The following is a 25,546-nucleotide window of genomic DNA, read 5'->3' on the forward strand; positions in this document are numbered from 1 at the left end:
CTTTGAGTATATACCAAGAATTTTTATTACATATTAAGAACCCAGAAAAAGAACATGGTACTCGTAAGGTTTCAGTGTCAAACAATTTAAGTCTCTTTCATTCTCTAAGATAAAGACGTACTGTATTGTGCCTCATAATTACACCCTAGGCCAATTTTAGTATTACCAAAATGTGAAAGCTGTTTATGTAGGAAACACACCCATAAACCTGGCATTGATTTGCATTACCTAACTATACCCTTATGATCCACGTGGCGATTACCATGTTATTCTTTTAAATTATAATGCATATGATGCATTTTTCTTTTACCTTCTTCAAGATCATGGCATTGACTTCGAGGGTCTCCATGTTTCACATCCTGTCTTCTGGCACGTCTGCAAAAATAAAGTAAAATATCACTTTTATACCTGATAGACGACAAAAACTTTCAGTGCCACTAATGTACCGTATGCTTCCATCTCATTACATTTAGTGTGCGTCTGCATGAACGATTTATAGCTAACCTCAGTATCATTTCTTTGTAACATTTTACTTACACTATGTAACAGATCTCTCATCAGATCCCTGTATCTAAACTCACCGTTTGTTAGTTGGGAAGTATCTGGTACACAGACTGCCATCCCAGGCACAGTAAGGATCTCTTGCAAGGCAGCAGTCAGCACAGACCTTTCCATAGAGTTCACATCGGTGCAGAGACACCTGGGCAAGTTCAGAAACTGTGCTCACATACAGCAGTTGCTGCAGAAAGTCAAACAAGGGGAGAATCGTCAAAGAACAAATTGCTATTTACATTTGAAAAATATATTCATAATTATTCCAATAGCCAAAAGATATGATACTCTCTACAAATTTCAATTCAGGATCATTTTTCTGTTTCTATTGTGAAATGACTGTTGGCCTGTTTTTTTTCCCTTTTGCAGATTGCTAATTCAGTCCTATTCTATTGACACCATTTATAGCACTTTTTATCTAATACTAGCTAACATAGCTGAAATACCCCGTATTGGCCAGGAGGAAAATAAAGTGTGTGTGTGTTTTTTTTAATTGTTTGAGAAAAATTTAATAAAAAAAAAACAACTTTAAAAGGGTGGCACGGTGGCACAGTGGTAGCGCTGCTGCCTCGCAGTAAGGAGGCCTGGGTTTGCTTCCTGGGTCCTCCCTGCATGGAGTTTGCATGTTCTCCTCGAGTCTGCGTGGGTTTCCTCCCACAGTCCAAAGACATGCAGGTTAGGTGCATTGGCGATCCTAAATTGTCCCTAGTGTCTGCTTGGTGTGTGTGTGTGTGTGTGCCCTGTGGTGGGCTGGCACCCTGCCCGGGATTTGTTCCTGCCTTGTGCCCTGTGCTGGCTGGGATTGGCTCCAGCGGACCTCCATGAGCCTGTATTAAGATATAGCAGGTTGGATAATGGATGGATGGAATCCATATTTACTTTTTTCTAGTTTCACACATCTTTATGATTAAGTTAATCTAAGAAGAAGGCTGTATGGAAATTGTTGACTAGTTATGTGTCTCTAGCATTTTAATTGTGACAATAAATGCATTTCATATGGCAGTGTGGTGCACTCTTCTGGTGCAATTAATCATTCTGTCTACTTACTTTTAAAGTGTTGGATAATGTAGCCAGAAAAAAGCATCGGCTGTAAAATGACTCTAAATGATTTGACAGCTGGAGTTACATATAACAACAAAGTGCAGATAAGTTAAGACTTTAAGTGTGTAATAAGCTGCTAACATTGCCGAAAAGACCAATCCAATTGGATTTTTACTCTTGCAAATTGTGTATTCTTGGTAAAAAAAAAAAAAATGAAATAAAAAAGTCAGATATTCTGCTTGTTAATATTCAGAATGTAACACACGGTCCTGTTAGCCTTAGTGCTGTAATTTAGTCCTCAGGTCCAATAGCCAAAGGAGATTGCAACATTGTGAATAAAATATATTATAAATGACAGCACTTCAGATTATAGTTTTAATTAAGGGAAGGAATTATGTTATTAAGTATTTGCAGATGAGAAATAATTGATACATGTAGGAAGCTTCCCACTATTTTCCATAAATGTACATGACTTCGACCTTTTAAATGGCTGGATTCCTGTGTTTTTCTTCCAGGTAAGGAGGGAGGTAATGGAGGAAATGCAGTCTGAATGGGAATGGGGTAAAAACTATTTGGGTAGTTAAAACAGAAAGTCATTATGCTCATTACATGTGACTTCCTTGTACTTCTGCAGTTTGACTAAAAATTCAATTCAGGTTGATTTATTTTTATTACACTCTTTGTGTGTATTTACATAAAGAAATGCTTCCTGGCTTCAGTCCTAAATGCATTGCACTTTAATTTCCACTGGTGTCCTTAAGTACATAATTCTCTGTTCTGTTACACTGAAAGAATTCAACAAAATATTGATGACAGAATTATTTCATAGTGGGACACATGAGCAGAGTCATTAAACTTTGAAAAGTCATTTCTGTGTTCTGATGTTTCAAAACAGGATGATCTCTGCATATGTACTGTAACTCGATAAGAAACTCACTTTGAAACTTTGACCAGGTAAAGAAGATCATACTATAAAATAACTGTCAGATGTTAACTATATAAATATAATATATATATTTAACTATATAAGTATAGCAACTGAATACATTAATCACATTTTCAATGACTTACTCGCTTTGTGGAAATTTCCATGTTAACAATGGGGCTCGGCTTCTAAAAAACAATGAGAATAAAGATCTTTTTAATATTCATCTATTGCAATTATTACAATGCTTTCACTTTTAGAGATTTTGAAGGGACTCAACAAATAGGTATAATTCTGACAATTAAATTGCCTTAGGAATAATATGGAAGGCTTTTCAATAATATCATAGTTAAATTTCAAAGCACAAGACATTTTCTAACAGGTGGTATTCGAGCTCACTCATAAGCTTATGATGGCTTCATGAGTTAACATCAGTATTCAGTTAGTGAAGGCTACTCTTCACTAAGAAACAGCCATACCACCTGCGCTTTAGGACAGGTCATCAACTTGAAGCTAAGCATGTTTGAGCCTGGCCATTACATGGATGGGAGATCATGTGTTGCTGCTGGAAGAGGTGTGTATGGGCCAACAGGGGGCACTTACCCTGTGGTCTGTGTGCAGATCCCAACATCCCAGTCCAGCGATGGTGACACTATGCTGTAAATGTGGTGCTGTCATTCGGATGAGAAGTAAAACTGAGGTCCTGACTGTCTGTGGTCATTAAAGACCCCTGGGTATCTTTCTTAAACAGCAGGGTATATCCCGATGTGCTGGCTAAACTGCTGGTCACAGCTTTGCCCGTTCTGGCCCCCTAATCAATGCCTGTCTCAAATTTGGTACTGTATATCTCACCCCTTCACCACCTAATAGCTAATGTGTGGTGAGCGTACTGGTGCAATAATGGCTGCTGTCGCATCATCCTGATGGGTGCTACACATTGATGGTGGTTGAAGTAGTTCTCCTCTGTCTATGTAAAGTGCTTTGAGTAGTGAGAAAAGTGCTATATAAATGTAATTAATATTAATTAAGCAGTGTAACGTCCACTGGTAAATTATATTCTTAACAGTTTACCCAAGTCTAGCAGATGGATTTACATTTTCCAGACTTTATGGGTAGTGATGGACATCTTGGTACATTTCACCCTGGGGCATGTACAGTTGTGCTTGAAAGTTTGTGAACCCTTTAGAATTTCCTATATTTCGACATAAATATGACCTAAAACATCATCAGATTTTCACTCAAGTCCTAAAAGTAGATGAAGAGAAACCAGTTAAACAAATGAGACAAAAATATTATACTTGGTCATTTATTTATTGAGGAAAATGATTGAATCTACACTAATAAAAGGCAAAGCCCTCACTCACTCACTCACTCACTCACTCACTGACTCACTCTGACTCACTCACTGACTCACTCACTGACTCATCACTAATTCTCCAACTTCCCGTGTGGGTGGAAGGCTGAAATTTGGCAGGTTCATTCCTTACAGCTTCCTTACAAAAGTTGGGCAGGTTTTATATCGAAATTCTACGCGTAATGGTCATAACTGGAAGCAGTTTTTCCATTTACTGTAATGGAGATGAGCTTCAACGCCGTGGGGAGTTTCGTGTGACATCATCACGCCGTCACGTAATCACGCAGTACATAGAAAACCAGGAAGACCTCCAAAAAGCGCTGAAGAAAACATGCATTATATAATTTAGAAGGCAGCGAAACAATAAGAAGCGAGCGAGTGACATATACAACCATATTCATGAGTTCTGCTACTTTGGAAACAAAGCACGATGTAAACCTACACTTTAAATTAAGTTCATAGACAGGCTGCCGCTGGCGTTTGTAATTTAGTGCCTGCCCATATAAGGCCGTCCGTCAGCGCAATCCAATAGCAAACTGCCACTAAATATTCACGGGTGAAGGACTGTGCTTATGGAGAGGAAGATGAGATGGTCAGGGTGGTGTTTGACACAAACTCAGCTTAAACTGCGAGAGAAAGTTTTAAGTGCCAGGACTAAGGTAACATTAAATACAGCCATGGACATAGCACAGATGGCACCAGCACAGCTGGGAACCTTCATGCATGTACACCGAGCGGCTCACGTGAACTGACGCAGTGCACAGATAAAAGCAACAGTTCCAAAGAGCTGAACAAAACCGAATTACACAATTGAAAAGGCAGCAAAAATATGAAGCGCCTGATACATACAAGCATATTCATAAATCCAAAACAAAGCACACGTTGGAAAAAGTCAATGTCCCGCTAAAGGAAGACAGTGTAAAAAACCCGTGCATGCAGTGTGTCAGGTCTCAGATAAAGAAGAAGACGAGCTGTTTATTGATGCAGTAAGAAACGAATCGATGAATGAAACCTGTCATCTTTACAACGATTGACAAACACGGAATGTAACTTGAACACAACACATCCTACAAATACGAACCTGATTGAAAGAAATAATGATAATCAAATCCTTGATGACAGCAACACTCAGTAACACTCACAAAACAAATACTGTATATTGACAGTCATGTTACGCTATTTTTAAAATGTTCCCTTTTCTTTTCTAGCTTTTTAACACACTACTTCTCGCTGCGATCGCGGGTATATATATATGTATATATATATATCCCGATCTACATACTCGAATAATGGATACTTTATTCGCCATCAATGATTGTTTTGGTAAAGCCATACTCAGTGTATTCATTAGATGAACGGTAAAAAGTAAGAGCGAGGGAGGATGACTTATTGAGGCATGCAGGCTGTAGTCGCGTCAACTCTATCTGAATTGCGATCACATTTGAAAAATATATCTTTTCAAGTTCTATTTAGTCCATATGTGTCAAACTCAAGGGCAGGGCCACATCCGCCCGGCGTAATTATATCCGCCCGCAGATCATTTTATATACTGTATTATTGTTATTAATGGCCGGGTATATGAAGCGCTGGTAACACAATAAACTACAGATCCCATAATGCAGCGCTTCAGCTGCCTTGCGAACACTTACCGCTTAATCAAGTCTACCTTATGATGCTGCAAGTTATTGCGAAGCTAGCTCACACGATGCTGAAGAGAAAAGTTGATTCTGAAAATAGAGCCTTTAAAACCGATGGGAGGCTGAGTATATGTTTACTGAACCCGTGTGTCTCATTTGTGGAGCTAATGTGGCTGTAATTACAGAATTTAATCTAAGACGGCACTATGAGACAAAACATCAGGGTAACCTGAATGCAATGCAGAAGATACAGAAAGCAGAAGAATTAAATAAGAATCTGACACTTCAGCGGACGTTTTACCCGTGCACAATCACAAAGTGATTTCAAGTGAAGCTGCTTTTATGGGAGACACAAATGCACCAGTGCACCTTGCCCCACTTTCCCTGTTGCCAAGTAATGTTAAACCAAGTCGTCACTACGGTGTTCCCAAATCGCACTTTGCTGATAAACTGAGCGCACTGAGTTTGCACGGCGCTTTGGTGACTTTGAAGAACAAAAAGTCCGTCTACATGCGCTCGAACCTTGTGCATGTTTGGTAGCACATATCTGTGTGAGAAGCTCTTCTCAGTGATAAAGACTAACAAAACAGCACACAGGAGTCGCCTCACTGATGAGCACCTGCAATCCATCCTGAGAATCTCCACAACACAGAACCTCACACCAAACAGAAACGAACCTGTGCCAAAAAGATGCCAGGCGTCCAGCTCTAAAATGACATATGAGCAAAGACAACTGAATGATTTGATTTGTTATTGCTGAAAGGAACACATTTTATTTATATTTCCAGGTTTTGTTATGCAGCATGTTCATATTTGAATTTGTATAATTTTGACAGGATATATTTTTATGGAGAGCAAAATCTTTTGGGATATTTAAAATCTAAGTTTATTTTTATATAAAATTACATAAGAGTAAAGAAATTTGAATGTTTGTTCTTTTAACGTTTACTTTATTTCTAACTTGTATAATTTAGACAGGATATATTTATATGGAGAGCAAAATATTATAAGTTGTTTAAGGTTTGAGTTGATTTATTCAGAATAATATTCCTGTCTGTTTTACCATTCCTACCAAAGATATTTCTGTCGACTAAATAAAAATTCCTTCTATTTAAAATTTAAATAGAACTTGAACAAATACGATAGTTCATAATATCCACGCAGACTTGCACGTAAGAGCGGGAGTTATCCGTTTTAACAAGCAGCGTATTGCACTGATAAGAAATAGCTGTGTGTGTATATATGTAGATATGTATGTATATGTATATATATGTTTATATATGTGTGTGTGTGTGTGTATATATATATATGTATTTGTGTGTATATATGTGTGTGTATGTATGTATGTGTATATGTATATATGTATATATATATATGTTTATGTGTGTGTATATATATATATATATATATATATATATATATATATATATATATATATATATATATATATATATATATATATATGACAGCAACACTCATCACTCACAACAGTGACAAAACAATTACATTGACAATCATGTTACGTTATTTTCAAAATGTTTCCTTTTCTTTTTCATTGCTTCTTTAACACACTACTTCTCCGCTGCGAAGCGCGGGTATTTTGCTAGTATTACATATTTGTGAGTGGCAAAAGTATGTGAACCTCTAGGATGATCAGTTAGTTTGAAGGTGAAATTCGAGTCAGGTGTTTTCAATCAATGGGATGCCAATCAGGTGTGAGTGGGCACCTTGTGTTTTTTAAAGAACAGGGATCTATCAAAGTCTGCTCTTCACAACACACGTTTGTTGAAGTGTATCATGGCACGAACAAAGGAGATTTCTGAGGACCTCACAAAAAGAGTTGTTGATGCTCATCAGGCTGGAAAAGGTTACAAAACCATCTCTAAAGAGTTTGGACTCCACCAATTCACAGTCAGACAGATTGTGTACAAATGGAGGAAATTCAAGACCATTGTTACCCTCCCCAGGAGTGGTCGACCAACAAAGATCACTCCAAGAGCAAGGCGTGTAATAGTCAGCGAGGTCACAAAGGACCCCGGGGTAACTTCAAATTAACTGAAGGCCTCTCTCACATTGGCCAATGTTCATGTTCATGAGTCCACCATCAGGAGAACACTGAACAACAATGGTGTGCATGGCAGGGTTGCAAGGAGAAAGCCACTTCTCTCCAAAAAAAACATTGCTGCTCGTCTGCAGTTTTCTAAAGATCTCGTGGACAAACTAACAAGCTATGGGAAGAATGTTTTGTGGACGGATGAGACCAAAATAGAACTTTTTGGTTTAAAAGAAAAGCGTTATGTTTGGAGAAAGGAAAACACTGCATTCCAGCATAAGAACCTTATCCCATCTGTGAAACATGGTGGTGGTAGTTATCAGGGTTTGGGCCTGTTTTGCTGTATCTGGGCCAGGACGGCTTGCCTTCACTGATGGAACAATGAATTCTGAATTATATCAGAGAATTCTAAAGGAAAATGTCAGAACATCTGTCCATGAACTGAATCTCAAGAGAAGGTGGGTCATGCAGCAAGACAACGACCCTAAGCACACAAGTCGTTCTACCAAAGAATGGTTAAAGAAGAATAAAGTGAATGTTTTGGAATGGCCAAGTCAAAGTCCTGACCTTAATCCAATCGAAATGTTGTGGAAGGACCTGAAGCGAGAAGTTCATGTGAGGAAACCCACCAACATCCCAGAGTTGAAGCTGTTCTGTACGGAGGAATGGGCTAACATTTCCCCAAACCGGTGTGCAGGAATGATCAAAAGTTACTGGAAACATTTAGTTGTAGTTATTGATGCAAATGGGGATCACACCAGATACTGAAAGCAAAGGTTCACATACTTTTGCCACTCACAAATATGTAATATTCAATCATTTTCCTTAATAAATAAATGACCAAGTATAATATTTTTGTCTCGTTTGTTTAACTGGTTTCTCTTTATCTACTTTTAGGACTTGAGTGAAAATCTGATGATGTTTTAGGTCATATTTATGCAGAAATATAGAAAATTCTAAAGGGTTCACAAACTTTCAAGCACAACTGTAAATCATCTGTACTGATTTGTTGAATGTGTTTAATGTCATGATAAGGCTCCATTTCACACTTGGATTGGTTATATGGTGAACTGTGAAGCAAATGGTATATAAAAGTGTTTTTATGGAATTCTGATTTCCAGTGATTTCCTTCATTCATTAGAATGTCCCTTCTATACTATTGTGTCGTTGATATTTATATTCTGCTGTGTTTTTCATTGACTGTCCAAATTGTACTGTAATATAGGGTACTAATAACCACACAATACCTGTAGCACAACAATGAATCCCATATTAATAGAATCATGAGTATGCAAAGCATAACCCAGACGTCTGTTTCATAAAATTTAAGACTTAATCACTTTACCTGAAAAACAGAAATCTCTTCCAAAATGATCTCCTCTGTGCTCCAGTCTTGTTTGGGGATCATGATCACTTTCAGAATTTTCCCTTCATCTGGGGATACATAAGCGGCACGTCAATTATTGGTCATTATATATTTGTTTCACAGGTTATACTTCATTTAGTTTTCTTGGTTTGTTACATCAGTTAGGTCATATTGCAGTATTTGTAATGTAGGATTTTGATATGTTTTAGTTGATGTTTTAGCAGGCTGATGCCAGGTGGGGCCTGGCGCTGCAGATAACAGAGCAGACGTACTGCTGTATGACACCTTGGCAATTAAAGGACAACATGCAGTATATCACTAGCCACGGTATCTGTTCAAGACAGGTAATAGAATAATATAAAAATGTTTGCTTTCTCTTGCCCCATGTGTACTTTCAGTGCCTTTCCTCTGTATTCACGTGTAACTCAACCTCTCTTCACTGGTGCTCCCTTTCATAAGAGTGTGCAAATTAAGCCTGTCTCCTATACTCTGTCATTATTTTTGAGGTGCTTTTCTCCCCTCCTGTCCAGTGTTATGTTTTTCATCTTTTCTCGGCGTATGTCTTTATTCCGCCTCACGCATCTCGCATTAGCATTTCCTCTTTTTCCGCATTAGCAAAGCCAAACTGTCCCAACTGCACCAAAGCCAAACTGACCAATCAGATTGCTCTGAGAGACTGGACACCCAAACCTTATTTTTTGATTACCATATTTACGCGTGTACCATGCACACATTTTTTCCCGAAAATTAGCATTAGAAAATCAGGTGCGTGTCATACACGAGAAAATGTAATGTTTACTTCATCTGCTTGGGTTCGCTCACGCTCTCTCTCTCTCTCGCTCGCTCGCGTTCTCGCTCTTGTTTTTGAATCAGTTTGGCGTCGTCATTCAGCATGGATAGTAGCAAGCGTTTACGCTCGTTCACAGTGGGAGAGAAACTAAAAGTGATTTTGGAAGCAGATAAGATAGGAAATCGGGCAGCAGGTCACAAGTACGGTGTTCCAGAGTCATGTGTTCAAGATACGCGATGGAAGAAAGAAAAACTTTCGTCATGCAACAAAAGCAGAATGTTATTTCGTGGAAAACGTGGCCTAAACAATTCCTATACAATCACAATGTGCATCATACAAGGGGCAAAACGATTTTCTTTGTAAAAATTAGGGTGCGCATCTTACACGAGGGCGCATGGTACACGAGTAAAAACGGCATATTGTAGGTAGACAATTCAGGCAAGGACTACAACCAGAGGGCACTAAGTTAAGAACCTCTAGAAAATGCCGTGTTGTAATTATTCCAAGTGCAAGGAACAGAAGAGCAAGATTGGGGGATACAATATAATAGTAGTCCCTGATCTTAACTATAGGTGGCAGCAGGGAAGCTTGTTACACTATGCATGGCTCACTGCTGCTGTGCTTTATAATATTGCTGTAATATTAATCATTTTGGATCATATGTGATTGCAAATATTCTGTTTTTCTGTTCTGTATTTATTTTTATCTTTATTTCAGTGGCGTCATTGAGTTTTCAGTATGGGCCCTGCTGTTTTTCCTTCGTTTCTCATAGCCACAACTATGTAGCATGAAACGATGAAGGCACTTGCCAGTGATGTGACTGCCTTTGATGTGACGCATGGCATCACCACACAATCATTATTTAAGATGGCAAAGTGTTTTTTTTTCCCAGCATCCAAGCTTTTGGATAAATTATAAAAACAAATCCTGTGTGGCTGCTCTTTAAAGAATCGTTTAGTTAGTGATTTTCTTGTTTGAATCAGTTTTGGCCTTGCTCTTACATTTTGACCTCTGAATATTTTTGAAGTACCTTTTGTTTTTTTTTCACCATTGGTAATCTTTGTTCTCTCTGGTTAAAACAACCCTTTCCTGCCATCTGACGGCAATTTTTTCCTGCTCTCTTTAACTCGTCCATCTCTGTTATTACAACCCGGGCCCATCGTAACTCTGAATTGGATTAAACTAGTTTGAGAATGCTACTTTATGTTATTTTTTGCTGTTTCCTTTATCTATAAAATGAAAAGTATACAAAGAAAGCAAAAAGCTAGGAATATGACTTACCGGTGCCAAGATACATGACATCATACTGGCCATCTTCTGCGTCCACCCTGTCAACAACAAGTTTTTTCAGTAGAAATGGGCCTCCCGCTTTCATAAACACAGGCTTCCTGTTAAGAGGATAGACCACCTCCCACATGAGCTGATGAGATCTCATAAAGCTGATGACGTCGTCTGGGAAATCCTGGGTTGACTTGTGTAAGGGGTCATACGTTTCACTGGGACACTAAAATGAAAGTACATTTAGACATTAGTATCTTCAATTTGCAATTAAAACAGCAGCGCTGTGATTAGTGCTGAAACTTCACGGATCCAGAATCTTGGGTTCAAATACTGCACCCTAATGTCTGTATGGAGTTTGTTGTAATCTCCCTGTGTCTTCATGGGTTCTCCTTCCACGTCCCTGAAGATATGCAGGTTAGCTTAATAGGAAACTATAAACTGGCCTGAGCATGAGTGTGTGTCCATTGGAGGACCTTGTGATGGACTGGACCAGGGCTGTTTCCTGCCCCACACCTAGTGCTTCCAGAAGGCTGTGCCACCCTGTGACCTTAAATTGGATTACGTGTGTTTGAGAAAGTTATGTATAAAGTATGTATGTGCGTTCTGATAACTTGGTTAAGGCATATGACCATGACCCTCGGGGTCTTGTGGGAGGTGGTTTGGAAATATGGGGAACCAGGCCTACTGTTATGGATAATTTAGTCCAAGTACACCCACAGAGAAAGTTTGGTTTACATTGCTGGCAGTAAGTCAGACTTGTTCCTGGTGGCTGTGGTACTCCACCATGGTTTCCTTTTGTTACTGGTCCTGTTCATAATTTTAATAGATAGAATTTCTAGGTTTAGCCAAGGGCTGCAGGGGGTCCAATTCGGTGTCCACAGGATGATGTACTCTTGTTGGCTTCATCGGATGGTGATCTCAGGTGCGCACTGGGGCAGCTTACAGTCAACTGTGTATCGATTGGGTTAAGGATCAGCACCTCCAAGTCTGTGGTCATATTTTTCAGCCAAAAAAGTGTAGAGTGCCCTCTCCAGGTAGGGGAGAAGGTGCTACGTCAAGCAGAGGAGTTTATGTATCTCTGAGTCTTGTTTATGAGTGAAAGAAGAAGGGTCCAAGAGATCAACTCGTGGATTGGAGTGGCAACAGCAGTTATGCTGATGTTGCGCCAGTCAGTTGTGGTGAAGAAGATGCTGAGCCAAAAGACAAAGCTCTTAATTTACCGCTCGATCAATGTTGCTACCCTCTTCTATGACCTGAGCTTTGGATAGTAACTGGAAGAACTAAACCACGGATACAAGAGGTGGAAATGTGCTTCTTTCCCAGGGTGTCTGGGCTCAGCCGTAGAGACACGGTGATGGGCACAAACATTTAGGAGGAGATCAAAGTAGAGCCACTGATACTCCAGTAGGGGCCAGTTAATGTGGTTTGGGCATCTTATAAGGATACCTCCTGGACACTCCCCTGAAGAGGTGTTTCGGGCATGTCCAACTGGAAAGACCCAGGACCTGTACTGTATCTCCCAGCTAGTCTTGGAACTCCTTGATATCCCCTCTGATGGGAGTTGGAGGAAGTGGTGGGGAAAACGGGGTGTCTGGGCATCTTTGCTTAGACTGCTGCTCCCACGACCCAGACCTGGAAGAAATGGATGAATAACGTTACGTGATGTAAACACTCAAGTGGCTTACTCAGTGGGCTCCACCGCAGTTTCTTCTCTTTCAGGTTTGTGGCATTCACATAAGAGCCTAGAATGTTACCCTCGATGAATTTAGGCAACTGTGTCTTTTGACCGTGTTGTGGTAGTCCTCTGCTAATCTGGCTTTTGGAATTTTTGTTTTTTCTTCAAGATTTCATTTAAGGGTTAGTTTGTTTGGATTTTTGGTGATTTTTGTTAGATAACCAAGTACAATGAAGTTAAGTTTTGCTATTTTATGTTGTAATTTAGTGTTTGGTCCTTTAATGTCCCTTTTGAATGATCTAATTTTTGTGCTTTTTAATAAGTAATGTCTGTTTTTGTTCTTTTTATATTTTTTGATTTTTAATTAACTGTGTTAACTATGGAAGAAGATGATTCGCTGTGGCAACCCCTAACGGGAGCAGCCGAAAGAAGAAGAAGAATTATCTGTGTTTAACATTGTTTCTTTTCTTTGGTTGGATATTATGTTGTTAGTTTTATTTGTTTTATTTCCAATTCACAAACCTTTTCTGTTATGGAATCACGTGAGAAATGTCCTTTAGAGGAATTACAACATTCTGGGTTGTTAATAGTCTTAGAGTGTTTGTCCTTAGCAGCCAAATTGTGAAAGTTATACAAGTACCACATTATGCATTCCTTTTAAATTCTGACAGATGGTGCACGTATATGTATATGTATACTATAGCACTTTTGTATGACGCCACCTCAAAAAGGTTTTAATCCTCTACAATTCTATAATTGGATTAAATGAGTCTAAAAAATGAATGAAGGGATGTGATTAACTGAAAATGCATTATTGGGGCGTGGAAAGAAATTAAAGTACCCAAAGAAAATCCACACGGATACAAGAAGAATGTGTGAACTCCTCAAAGATGGTGAACATGCCTGGAACCAAACCTGGGTCACGAAAAGTGTTATGCAAGTGGATTAATCATGGCAGGATGAGTGGGGATCATCATTATTAATATTATTATCACAGCTAATATTTATCTGTTTTTTGGACCTACTATTTCAATTTTCGAGTCACAGGGAGCAAAAGTCTATCCCAGCAGCACTGAGCACAAGCAAGAACAGGATTGCAGTGCCTTGTAGGAAACACTCAGGCCTCGAGATATGAGAGAAACAAACCTGGGTAGTTAAACACAAACCTTACACAAAAAGGAGGAATATGCAATCAACACACCAAAAGTGACCAAGGTAAGATTTGAACCAAAGTGCTTAAAGTTATGGAGCAGTAGTGCTTACCATCTCACCACCTTTTTATAGGTTTTAAAGGTGAAAAAACACAATGCAAATGACCGTGTACAACTTCTACCACTGCTAGTTTATAGTATGGTTGTGCAAACTCAAATTTTTCATAAGTTAAAATGTTAAAAGAAAAAATTAAACCCTGACTGGTTTATTCTGTTTATGAAATTGTAGCAATGCTACTAATAGTTAGAACTGCATCTCCCAGCAGTCCTTGCAGGGGCTGTTGGGGTCAAAGGTAGCCAGTGGGGTTTAAAAGGAGGGCAGGTGTCAAAGAGAAAAAAAGTTTTTTGTTTTGTTTTGTTTGTTTGGTGCGTTATATATCTCTGCTGGACTGCTTGCCGTTAATTCTGCCATCATTTATCATCATTGTGTCCTGGATTGTATTGTTTGTTGGGGTCTGGATCGTCTGTCTACCTGTCTACTGTCTACTGAGAACAGTGTGTGGATTCATTGGCTTTCCCGGAAGATGGAGCGCTCCTGAACCATCCATCTGTCGTCATACTTACAGCAACTACCGGTAGGACTGTGTTTTCCATTCCCTTTCATCATACAGATCGCTGGACTTAACTTCACCACTTTTCATTTCATTCGCTTTGGGTTTCCATGGACTTTGCTGTGTGTTTATTGTGTTTATATGTTAAATGTAATATTGCCGAAGGGATCAGGGGTGGTAATATTGTTTTCATTTACATAATGTAATTTCATTATACTTTTTATCGTTTAAACTCCCAGTGTGTTCATTTTTTTGTCTCTGTAGTGTGTGTGTGTGTCGTTCCAAGGCTGGGGTTGTCCCTGGTAATCCTCCAGTAAAATAAATAAATCACCGCCTCATCGACGGTGTGAATCTTAACGCTACAAAATACTTTAACTATTTGAGGGCTGAATATTTTTTCAGTTTTCTGAAAAGCACAAAAAGCAATGGTTTCACACAACATAAAACATCTGTTGCTATGTGCTGTGGCTGCTGGTGGTGCATGTTCAGCATCTCTGGTGGCAGTGGCTTCATGGGGGCACCTCGATGGTCAGCAGGAATGCATGGTGAGCCAGCTGTCTTCGCACAGCAGGTGAGTGGTGGTGGCAGTTGCAGTGTGACGCAATATGCTTTGTACCTCTTGTCATCGTAAGTGGTGGTCCTGCCAGGCGCATCAGCTACACGAAACTATTCAGCACCACGATCAGCTGGGGACTGATCAGATGATGCTGGTACCTCACTTTCATTTTTGATATCCATCTCCAGATCACATGCATCAAACTCGGAGCCCAACAAGTCAGAGTCCTGTTCAACGAAATTAAGTAAAACATCCATGGAGTAGTTTGCTTTGGTCTCTCACCAGATGTCAGCACCATTTTAGAGGTTGTTTGCTCTTCGCTACTCATGCACGCGTAGTGAACCGAGGTTCAATCAACAAAGCTATGTTACTTTCCTTCTAGCAAAGACAGGACTAAACCTCACTAAAACGTAAGGGTGAGTTTTGATTTAGTTTACAGCTGATTACAGTCCTCTACACCTGAATTTTGACAAAAGTCGACATCAGCCCTAAAATAGTTGTTGCAAAGCATAAGTGTTATGCAAAAAATATCCACTCAAAATTCTATTCTCTGTTTTTCTTACAGTGCCAGGTCTGGGATACGGGATCCTGCCTTTGTATTCCACCCAACGATAGTCCAGACTTTCTCTGTGTGCAAACGGTCCATTGAACACCGCCCGGATGGAGGCCATCGAATAAACACAGACAGCAGATCCTTTGAAGACGGAGCTAAGAAAGAGGAAAGAAGGGAAAGAAAGCATGAAGATTAGGACTTATTTTATTTTTATCCCTGATTATATAAGGTCTTCAAGCAGTGTACTCCAGGACTCCCTTTGGATGCACTGAAAATCCTCAAAATGAGAAATGGGGGAGAGGGGTGGGCTCTAAAAAAATTAAAAAATCTAATTATGGTTTTATAAATCACTCAGTTCACGCTACTGGCTTTGCAAGAAAATAGGCTTAAATATGAATTTAGAGCATCTTCATTGATGTTTCCTTTTACGTGGCCTGCTTTACCCTCAAAATGGCCTGCTTCTGCCTGCTAGAGCCTCAGTGCTAGTCTGTAGCAGGATGGGGTTAATGTTTCATTAAGCCTAATGCTTCTCCAAAATTCATACAAGTAAACAAAGTTCTCTGTTGGTAAATTTTGGAATTTCTCAACCGAAAAACAAACGTTCCAAGCAAAGAAATTTAAGCTGTAATTTTCCTTACTGTTGAAGCAAAGCATCAGCGGTGCTACGGCAAATACGTTGGTGGCTTCTGCTTTCCCACACAGTAGTGTATGTTTATTACAAAGAGTGTGATGTTAGTCAGAAATGGCCTTGATTTCATTTTCAAATTGTGTATCTGTTATGGCCAGTAAGGGGTGTCTCAGGTCCCCAAACCACAGACACAACCACGCTATGCACAGTTCCAACTTAAAAAAAAGTCTTTTTAATTTTGCTTTTTCTGTCTTTTAAACAGGCTTCTTTTCCACAATGTAATAAAATATAATTTGCTTCCTCTTCTCTTCTTACTTTTCTGCCACTCCAGGTGAGCTTCATCTCTTTCCACTACCGACTTTGACTCACCCGGCTGAGGAAGATGAGCTTCTTTCAAACTGCATTTCATCGCTAGTATACCATGGAAGCACTTTAAGGCCACATAGATGAGAGTAAGGTAGTTGCCCTACAAGATTTCCCTTCAGCAGCCCTAGGGGTCTTCAACATGTCTGAATGCTCCAACTACAATTCCTATGCAGCCTTGTGGAAATCCATAATGGTGCAACACCAGAAAAATGCTATTACCCAGCATACCTGGGGAACCTATTACCCTGACAGGCAGTTTCACACTGGCAACAAACTGTATCAGCATTGCAAATGGGAAGAGTACCACCAGTCATCGCAGCCAGCTGACTCATCCATCAATATCTATATATATAATTCACTAAGGCAAGACACCCATGGAAAGCACGCCGGAAGGGGCGTGGATTCACTAAGCCGCCGACAAGTAAGACACCTATGGCGCACGCAGGGAGGAGCCACGTCCACCAGCTCCAAGACAATTGGATACGACGACAACTCGCAGAGCCACACCCACAAACTCGGACGCGACGACACAGAAGGAACGCCGTCATTTATATTCGTCTGTCGTAGAGGCCTCATGTACCTCCGAGCCACCTTGACTGTTCATAGAGGCATGTTTCTCGCGGAGGTGAGTCGCCATATGCAGCGCGTAAAACGGTTTGTGAGGGGTATCCCATGGGATCCTTAAAATAATCCTTTACAACTGAGGTTAAAACACAATGAAGTGAGCAGTCTTTAAAAAACGAGTTTTTGGTTACGACGCACGACTACGTGCACCATAGCAAACTGTTTTACACACTACATACAGCAACTCGCATCCGCGACAAACATGCGTCTTCTTCACTCACGGACAATTATATGTTGCTCTCTCCAGAGTTCCTTCTTTTCATTCACTTTCTCTTGTATCCTCAAACCCTCCCTTTTTAGACAACTGTGTCTTTCCAGAAGTGTTCAACCATCAATAAATAATTATGCGGCGTTTGTTATGCCGCAGGTTCACTATTGTGTTGTATTTTGCTCTCTCCAGAGTTCCATCTTTTCATTCACTTTCTGTTGTATTCTCACATCAACCCGTTTTAGACAACCGTGTCTATCCAGAAGTGTTTAGCATTCAATAAATAATTATGCATGACCTTGAGCGTGTGTCTACCCGGCGTGGGTAAGCTGTTGAACCCCATTCGGGCTGCAAACCGTGGAATTCCCACTAAGTGCGACTCATGCGCTCCCACTGGTTGCATCCCTACCCTTTGTACACACCTCCCTCCCACCTCGCTACTACCGTGGTCGGGTGTCTTGGTGGATTATATATAGAAAGGCAGCCAAAACCGCACAGAGCAATGAAAAGTCTACGTGAGTCACAGGTGCATCTGGACTGTGTAAAGACGACGACTCAAGTGACGAGTTGGAGGTGGGCACATGAGAGGGCAGTGCATACTGAACGAGAAATCAGCAGACTAGCATGACGGAGGGAGCTGAATGGACGTCCTTCTCCTCTCCTCCCGTTCCACACTCCGCACCGTGCACCCCCATCCCTCCATCTGGCAGGAGAAGGCGCGATTGTGGTCCGCCAGTTTTCAGTCACGGACGATTGTGTGTTGGTTCGTTCCGTGCATTGTTACAATGTTGCTTTTCTTGTTGATTTATTACATTACCGATTTTTCAAATGATAGTTTTCTCCCTGTGCTTAAAAATCATTAAAAATCTGGCCTGATTATGCGACGTATGGTACACCACGGGTTGGCTAATTCCTATCTATCTATCTATCTATCTATCTATCTATCTATCTATCTATCTATCTATCTATCTATCTATCTATCTATCTAACTGAGCCTCACCCAGCACTCCATGAAAAAGCTCAAGATATCTCCTTTTGATATTACAGTAGATAGAAGCGGTAGGTGGCACTGCATTGCCCCTTTTTTGCCTCTTGGGAAAATGTCCTCGTCTCTGTCACTGTAACATTTATTTACTGTGTCGTCTTTTTGTGTTTCCATCTCTGATGCCTCCTCCAGTTATGGGGGACAGTGTGATGGTTTATATAATTAGCATGACAATTCTTTAAAACTGGATCTAGTTATTTAAGAATAATGATTCTTTTCTCATTCTGTTGGTATTCTGAATCTTTGCATGCACTTGTCGAATACAAGTTTGTTTGACATTTTGGCTGAAGTTGTTTGGTTTTATTTGTCCTTCATCTTCAGAAGGTTTACCCACCTTCTGTCCTCGACTTTGATTCATTTCCTTTTACATTGTCCCCTTTCTTTTTTTTATTTTTATTTGTTTTATTGTAATCATTCCATACAAATCAATCAATTTTTACAAAAAGTAGTATTGAGAACAAGTCGACCCCCACCCCTGAGAGAGAGAGCATGGCCAACGGAGTAAAATTTAAGGCTTGTAAACACACCTAAATTGATGAGTTTGATAAGCCAATAGAGATGAATGGAGAAGAAAAAAGAAATGCAGAAATAATTGCTTCCTCTGTGCTTTAAGAGGGTATTCTAAAATATTACTGATTAGATCCTGCCATGTTTTGAAAAAATCTGTACAGATCCTCTAACTGAGTATTTAATTTTTTCTATCTAAACAAAACATCTTTAAATACATTTCAAATACATTTGTAAAGAGCAGAGTCTGATTAAAAATGTGACAGAAATTTCAAAGACTGTGCATAATAAACCAGGAAAAAAGGAAGTTAAATCATAATATTTGATTTATGTTATTATAACTAGTGGCCCCTTAAGACTGTCTGTTGTGACCTGACAGATTGACTTCTCCATTAATGGCTGCAGCCTCAGTCCACAGCATTAGCTGGCTGTGCGGCCCTAAGAGAGTCAAAACCAAAATGAAATTCCTTGTATGACATTAAATAAATAAATACCAACTGTAATTGTATTGAGACTTATTACATGACTATGCCATCATATTTATCAAAGTTGCATTTTTTTTACTCTTTTTTCAAAATTGTTACTCACCCTGAGGCAGAAAATACTCCAAATATAAGTGGGTTCTGTTCATCTCTTGTTTCTAGGAGAAATATATCCTCTATAAGAAGAAAACAATTGACATCAGTATCATTGATTTGCTTATGTCTGTGCAGTTATATCTCTGCATTACTTGCATTTCTTATTGTCAGGTGTTGCTGAAGTTCAGAAATGAAAAGAACAAAGAAAACTAAGTAGTAATAACGACAACAAAAGCATTTCCCATTGTGTCTGCAGATTAATGAAAGGACGTGGTCATTTATTCTGTCCATAACATCTTTCAGAAGCCTTCTGCTGACTGAAATGAATGGCAACATAGGCTAATGTGCTAACTGGGAGAGTCTTAAGTTTACCAGTTTTGTTGTGCCAGTCACAAACCAGAACAGACAACTTTCTCAATTGAAAAGCAAGAAACATATATATATTTTGCCAGTCATTATTCTTGGCGGACAGTTTTTTTAAGATAGCTCCTGTAGTCAAAACAACATAAAATTTCAAATGGCTCATATTCATTATTAAGCAATGAGTGGATAAAAGACAGTGAAATAACCTTTAAGGGTCCATTTCCTCAGTCTAATGCAAGTCTGAGCTGATAAAAAGACTCCAGTGGATAGTAATCGTCTCAGCTATTTAACAACATGATCTTTCTTTATCCATCCTTCACCCAACCCGCTATATCTTAACTACAGGGTCACGGGGGACTGCTGCAGCCAATCCCAGCCAACACAGGACACAAGGCAGGAAACAAACCCCTGGCACACAGACATACACCCACACACCAAGCACACACTAGAGACAATTTAAATAAATTCTTTGCATTTATATAGCGCTTTTCTCACTACTCAAAGTGCTCAGCAATTGTAGGTTAAGGGCCTTGCTTAGGGGCACAACAGAGCAGAGTCCCTATTGGCACTTAGAGGGTTCGAGCTGGCAACCTTCCGGTAGCCAGTGCAGATCCCAAGCCTAAGATGATCACCAATGCACCTAAACTGCATGTCTGTGGATTGTGGGAGGAAAACCGGAGCAAACCCACGCAGAACATGCAAACCCCACGCAGGGAGGACCCAGGAAGCGAACCCGGGTCTCCTAACTGCAAGGCAGCAGCGCTACCCACTGTGCCACCCTTTGTCTTTATCTCCAGTATCAAATATATATAATAAAAAATATTTTCTCAAATGACTTGGATTACTGCTATAGCTTCAGCAAATGGACTTGAATGTAAACTGTTGTGTGTTCAGAAAATGGGTCAACTCCATGAAGTAAAATATTCAATCATCCCTCAGTTTTCACACCAGGTTCTCTGGAATTGAAGATGGCCAGGATTAGAGTTGTGGGGTGAAGCTGACAGTCCTTGAAGCAGCGGATTTAGTTTATTGCATTTGTACTTGGATGGCCCATTAGAGACAGTGTGCCATGTAGCTGCACGTATTTTACATATAAAATGTTCATCCATCCATCCATCCATTTTCTAACCCACTGAATCCGAATACAGGATCACGGGGGTCTGCTGGAGCCAATCCCAGCCAACACAGGGCACAAGGCAGGAACCAATCCTGGGCAGGGTGCCAACCCACCGCAGCATATAAAATGTATAAATTATAAATGTATGCCATTAATTATGAGTGGATTAATAAACTTTGCTTTTCTTTTTCTCCAGATATTTACAGTTGCACAAGCAGTTTTCACGTATGTACTTTAGATGCATAGATCAGCTACTAGTAGCCCTGCTGATTAAAGATTGGGTCATTCAACGAGGAAAGCAAAATGTGGCGTGTGGATTAAGAAAAAATAATCTTTTTTACTGTAAGTTTTCAGAAAGTTTTTACCACTGATTTTGGGAAGAATCCCCCTGTTGTGAAATTAATCTACAGTATGTATGTATATAAAGTAGAATGTCTGTCTGTCTGTCTGCTCCCTATGCAATGCTACATCGTCTGAACGATCAGGACCACATTTTGCATTAAGAGACTACTTTGGAACCCACAATTTTGACCCCGGGGGTCCCCATGTTTTTTTCGCTTTTCTTTCTCTCTGTGTGCTGCAGTTGCACAGTAGGGCCACCTGCTGGCTCAGAGTAAGAATTACTATCCTACGTCTTTTGACTGATCTGGTTTGGCATAGTTGCTCTCTTGCGAAACAGACAAGATTGGCTACTTTGGAGCCCCAGATTGTGACACTGGTAATGCAATGCAGTTCCACCTGTTGCTTCTGTCTACTGTAATATAAAAAGGAGGACCTGCGTGAGGCTTGATTGAGATAGGAAGTGCGGCACAACACAAAGGAGAATCAAAGGGTTGTTGATTAACTCCAGCTTTGTTGGCTTTTCCTTATAATTTAAGCACTACGAACTGTCCACCTTGGACTAAGAGGACGAGTCAGACATGACAGCATTTGTGGTTACAACTCAGCAACGAGTTACCACAATTCTGGAATCCTGAAGAGAACAAATACTCGACTCACGAGAGCATAGACATCGATAGAGGAGCAGTGTGGATGATGGATGGGACAGCTAGTAATATCAACAGGGTCAAAATTCGAAAAGCCTTTTCTTTCTTTTTTTCCTTTACCCATTGTAACAAGGCACTATATAGATGCCAGACCCAACACAGCCTCACACCGGAGGCACTTGTAAAAAACAAAGAAACTCTTTATTTGTCTTCACCTGTGGAGCACGTCTTCCCCGTGACCCCCACAGGCACAACACAGTCCCAAGTACACCAAATAAAGCACACCACACTCTTCTTCCTCCACCACTCCTCCTCCTCCCAACTCTGGCTCCTGAGTGGTGGTTGCTGGCCCCTTTTATAGTCCACCCAGAAGTGCTCCAGGTGGTTGACTGCCGAGTAATTCGGCTGCACTTCCGGGTGTGGCGAATACGCTGCCCATAAGGGCTCAGGAGTCCCAGCTGCAGCACCCCCTGGCGGAGCTGCACCCAACTCCAATTCCCATGGAGCCCTGCGGGAAACCAAGGCACTGCTCCAACCCAGGGGGGCTGCCATCTAGCATCAAGGGGGAGGTATTGCACAGTCCATGGCTGCTCCCCCTGAACATATAGCGAAGGGGCATCGGACCCCGGCCGTCTGCCTCACCATTCTACATGAGCATGGGAAAGGCACTATATACTGTATAAATATAAATAAATTTATTATTATTAAGTATACCTGGACAACTCTGGGTAATTCAGTTGGTTCAATTTATAAAGCATTGACACTATATATTTTAATCTTCTGAAGAAAATTGCTTGTAACTTGCTATGCATACTCTAGCCCAATCTACATTGTTTCATCATTTCCATGTCAACATCACTGAAAAAAATTTAAATTTCTTACAGTTGTTTGCATACAATTCACAGTAAAATACCCAGTCACTAATAATAATTTATGCAAATAAATTATGAACACTTTACGATTCTATGCTACATTCACGCACCTTTAAATCGTTTGAGACAAGAGAGAAACCTTTGTCTTAACAGGCATCTACACAGCCAGATTTGTCTCTCTATTATAATAAAAAAATCTTGGGACAAGATGTGACTTTTTCAAAGAGATACTTTCATGTCCCACGAGACGAGACTTTGCGTTAAGAGATTTAACCAAGCCCGGGGCTGGAAATAAAAGACAAAGAGTAGATGACAAAGTAGAACGTCGTAAAGAATTCAAAAATGTTGGTGCGATACGCATGCAGAGCAGGTTAGAGATAATGAAAAAAAAATGATAGTAAAGATCGCATTAGTGCAAACAAACGGAAATTATTACTCGGTGTATCAGCGAAAAGAGATTGAATATATCATTCGGATTTAAAGTTTAAGTCGTCTAATTTGTGTTGCCATCAGGGAAAAATAGTGTTTCTTCCCAATGAAGAGGCGTATCTGCGAGAATTAAAAGATTTGGTGTTTGGTGAAAGCGGCAGAGACGCGAAGTGGCCGTTTGGTGAGTGAGTGAGCACGGGACAAAGCCCCCTAGAACAAATTAAAAATATATATTCTCTCTCAGTCTACCTCCATTCAGGACATTTGGATTCATTCCATATTAAAAAGAACGTGTGCTTTACCCAATAAAGCAGTACTGGACTGTAATGCAAACATTACTCAACTCATCAACTCCAAACTTCCGTCACCCCCTAAAAACTGACGTCCATCTGTTGATTAGCTTGGCATACATGTTTTTTGCCCAAAGTCTTTTAACTTTTTCCAGTTGGTGGTTGGCAACACTGAACTGCACTGTCTGCTTTTATTGGAACTTAAGAGTTGCTAAACATATGGTACTATAAATATAAATTGCTGTAGGGACAAATCCAACTTAGACTACTTTAATTACACCGATGTTGTATAGAAAAATATGTATTTTCTTCCTTCTTAAGCTCTAAAGACGATCCATGCAAGAGTCTCATTATTTATTTGGAGTTTTAGTTAACAGTTTAAATAGAACTTGTGGCTATGATGCAGTAGTGACATACTGGATTCTAATTTGATATTTTTTATAAATGAGTTAAGCTTTTCACATGTGCATGTCACTTTACACAATCATACAACACCACCGTTATTATTCCTCCTGTTTGAAAAGAACCAGAAGGTTTTATGTGGCAGGCTCTGTGTTATCTCACTCAAGAGCTTCTGTCAGCTATGCTTTATGTATTCCGTAATGCAGAGCAGAGCAGGCCTTGCATCTGAATTCATTAAAGCTTCAGGTGAAGCCTCATAGGTTTAGGCCATGGCATGGGGTAAAGTCCAGCAAAGTCTGCGTTCTGGAACAGTGATGTACCTCTGTGTAGAAGGAGCAGCGCTAAATCTCTGTAAATCCTCCTCAAATCCCTTCTCTCACTTACTGAATGTTGCTCTGTAAATCAAAGTCATTATGTGTTGGTGCACTAATGAGCCACCTATACACAGTGCATATAAATTAAAAACCTGTGTAATCCGCTTCAGGGTCATTGGGGGACCAGAGCTTATCCTGGCAGCACAGCTCGCAAGGCAGGAAACAACCCTGAAAAGGACACCATTTGATTGCTGTGCACACACACATCCACATCCTCACTGGCTGCCAGTCCCCCTACTGTCTTTGGGGATGTGGGAGAAGAGCCAGAGTACCCAGTGGGAAAACATACAAACTCCTCGTGGATGATTAGAAGTGGGATTCAAATCCCTGCGGTGGGCTGGTGCCCTGCCCGGGGTTTGTTTCCTGCCTTGCACCCTTTGTTGGCTGGGATTGGCTCCAGCAGACCCCCATGAGCCTGTAGTTAGGATATAGCGGGTTGGATAATGGATGGTTTCAAATCCTGGGTTTCTGAGGCAGCAGCACCAATCATTATCTATCCATTATCCATCCCGCTATATCTTAACTACAGAGTCATGGGAGTCTGCTGGAGCTAATCCCACACACACACATACCCCAAGGACAATTTAGAATCACAATGCACCTAACCTGCATGTCTGTGGGAGGAAACCAGAGGAAACCCATGCAGACATGGGGAGAACATGCAAACTCCACAAAGGGAGGACCTGGGAAGTGAACAATGATGGACGGATTAAAAGGCAGAAGTCTACGTGACCATCATCATCATCAAGCCCTTCCGTGAGAATCCTAAATCCAAAGAGGACTGTTTCATTTATGTTAGGTAGAATGCCCAGAGGGGACTGGGTGGTCTCATGGTCTGGAATCCCTACAGATTTTATTTTTCTCCAGCTGTCTGGAGTTTTTTTGTTTTTCTGTCCCCCCTGGCCATTGAACCTTACTCTTATTCGATGTTAATTAATGTTGATTTATTTTGTTTTATAATTGTGTCTTTCATTTTTCTATTCTTTAATATGTAAAGCACTTTGAGCTACTGTTTGTATGAAAATGTGCTATAGAAATAAATGTTGTTGTTGTTGTTGGGTCTCCTAACTGCAAGGCAGCAGCGCTACCCATTGTGCCACCATGTCGCCCACCAATCATTATTCAACTGTAAATTAAAGTAAAGATTGTTTTTTATAGAGGCTTCAATCCAAAGGTGATTTAAAATTTCCAGGCTTTGGTAACATTAGTTAA

The 25,546-nt window shown here is 40.2% G+C and overlaps 1 protein-coding gene across 2 annotated transcripts in view; it reads right to left on the bottom strand.

Moving 5' to 3' along the window:
- The window catches only part of si:dkey-49n23.1 (semaphorin-3D), a 297,367-nt gene that overhangs the window by 11,406 nt on the left and 260,415 nt on the right, over nt 1–25,546 (bottom strand). For both annotated transcript variants that reach the window (XM_039773289.1, XM_039773290.1), the window contains exons 10-16: nt 19,512–19,581; nt 15,556–15,700; nt 11,000–11,222; nt 8,908–8,996; nt 2,665–2,706; nt 582–739; nt 311–375 (exon numbers count right to left, since the gene is read on the bottom strand). In XM_039773289.1, the coding sequence (XP_039629223.1) occupies nt 311–375; nt 582–739; nt 2,665–2,706; nt 8,908–8,996; nt 11,000–11,222; nt 15,556–15,700; nt 19,512–19,581 (792 nt within the window). The remainder of the gene's footprint in view (nt 1–310; nt 376–581; nt 740–2,664; nt 2,707–8,907; nt 8,997–10,999; nt 11,223–15,555; nt 15,701–19,511; nt 19,582–25,546) is intronic.

This window comes from Polypterus senegalus, chromosome 12 (assembly GCF_016835505.1).
Source record: "Polypterus senegalus isolate Bchr_013 chromosome 12, ASM1683550v1, whole genome shotgun sequence".
NCBI lineage: Eukaryota > Metazoa > Chordata > Cladistia > Polypteriformes > Polypteridae > Polypterus > Polypterus senegalus.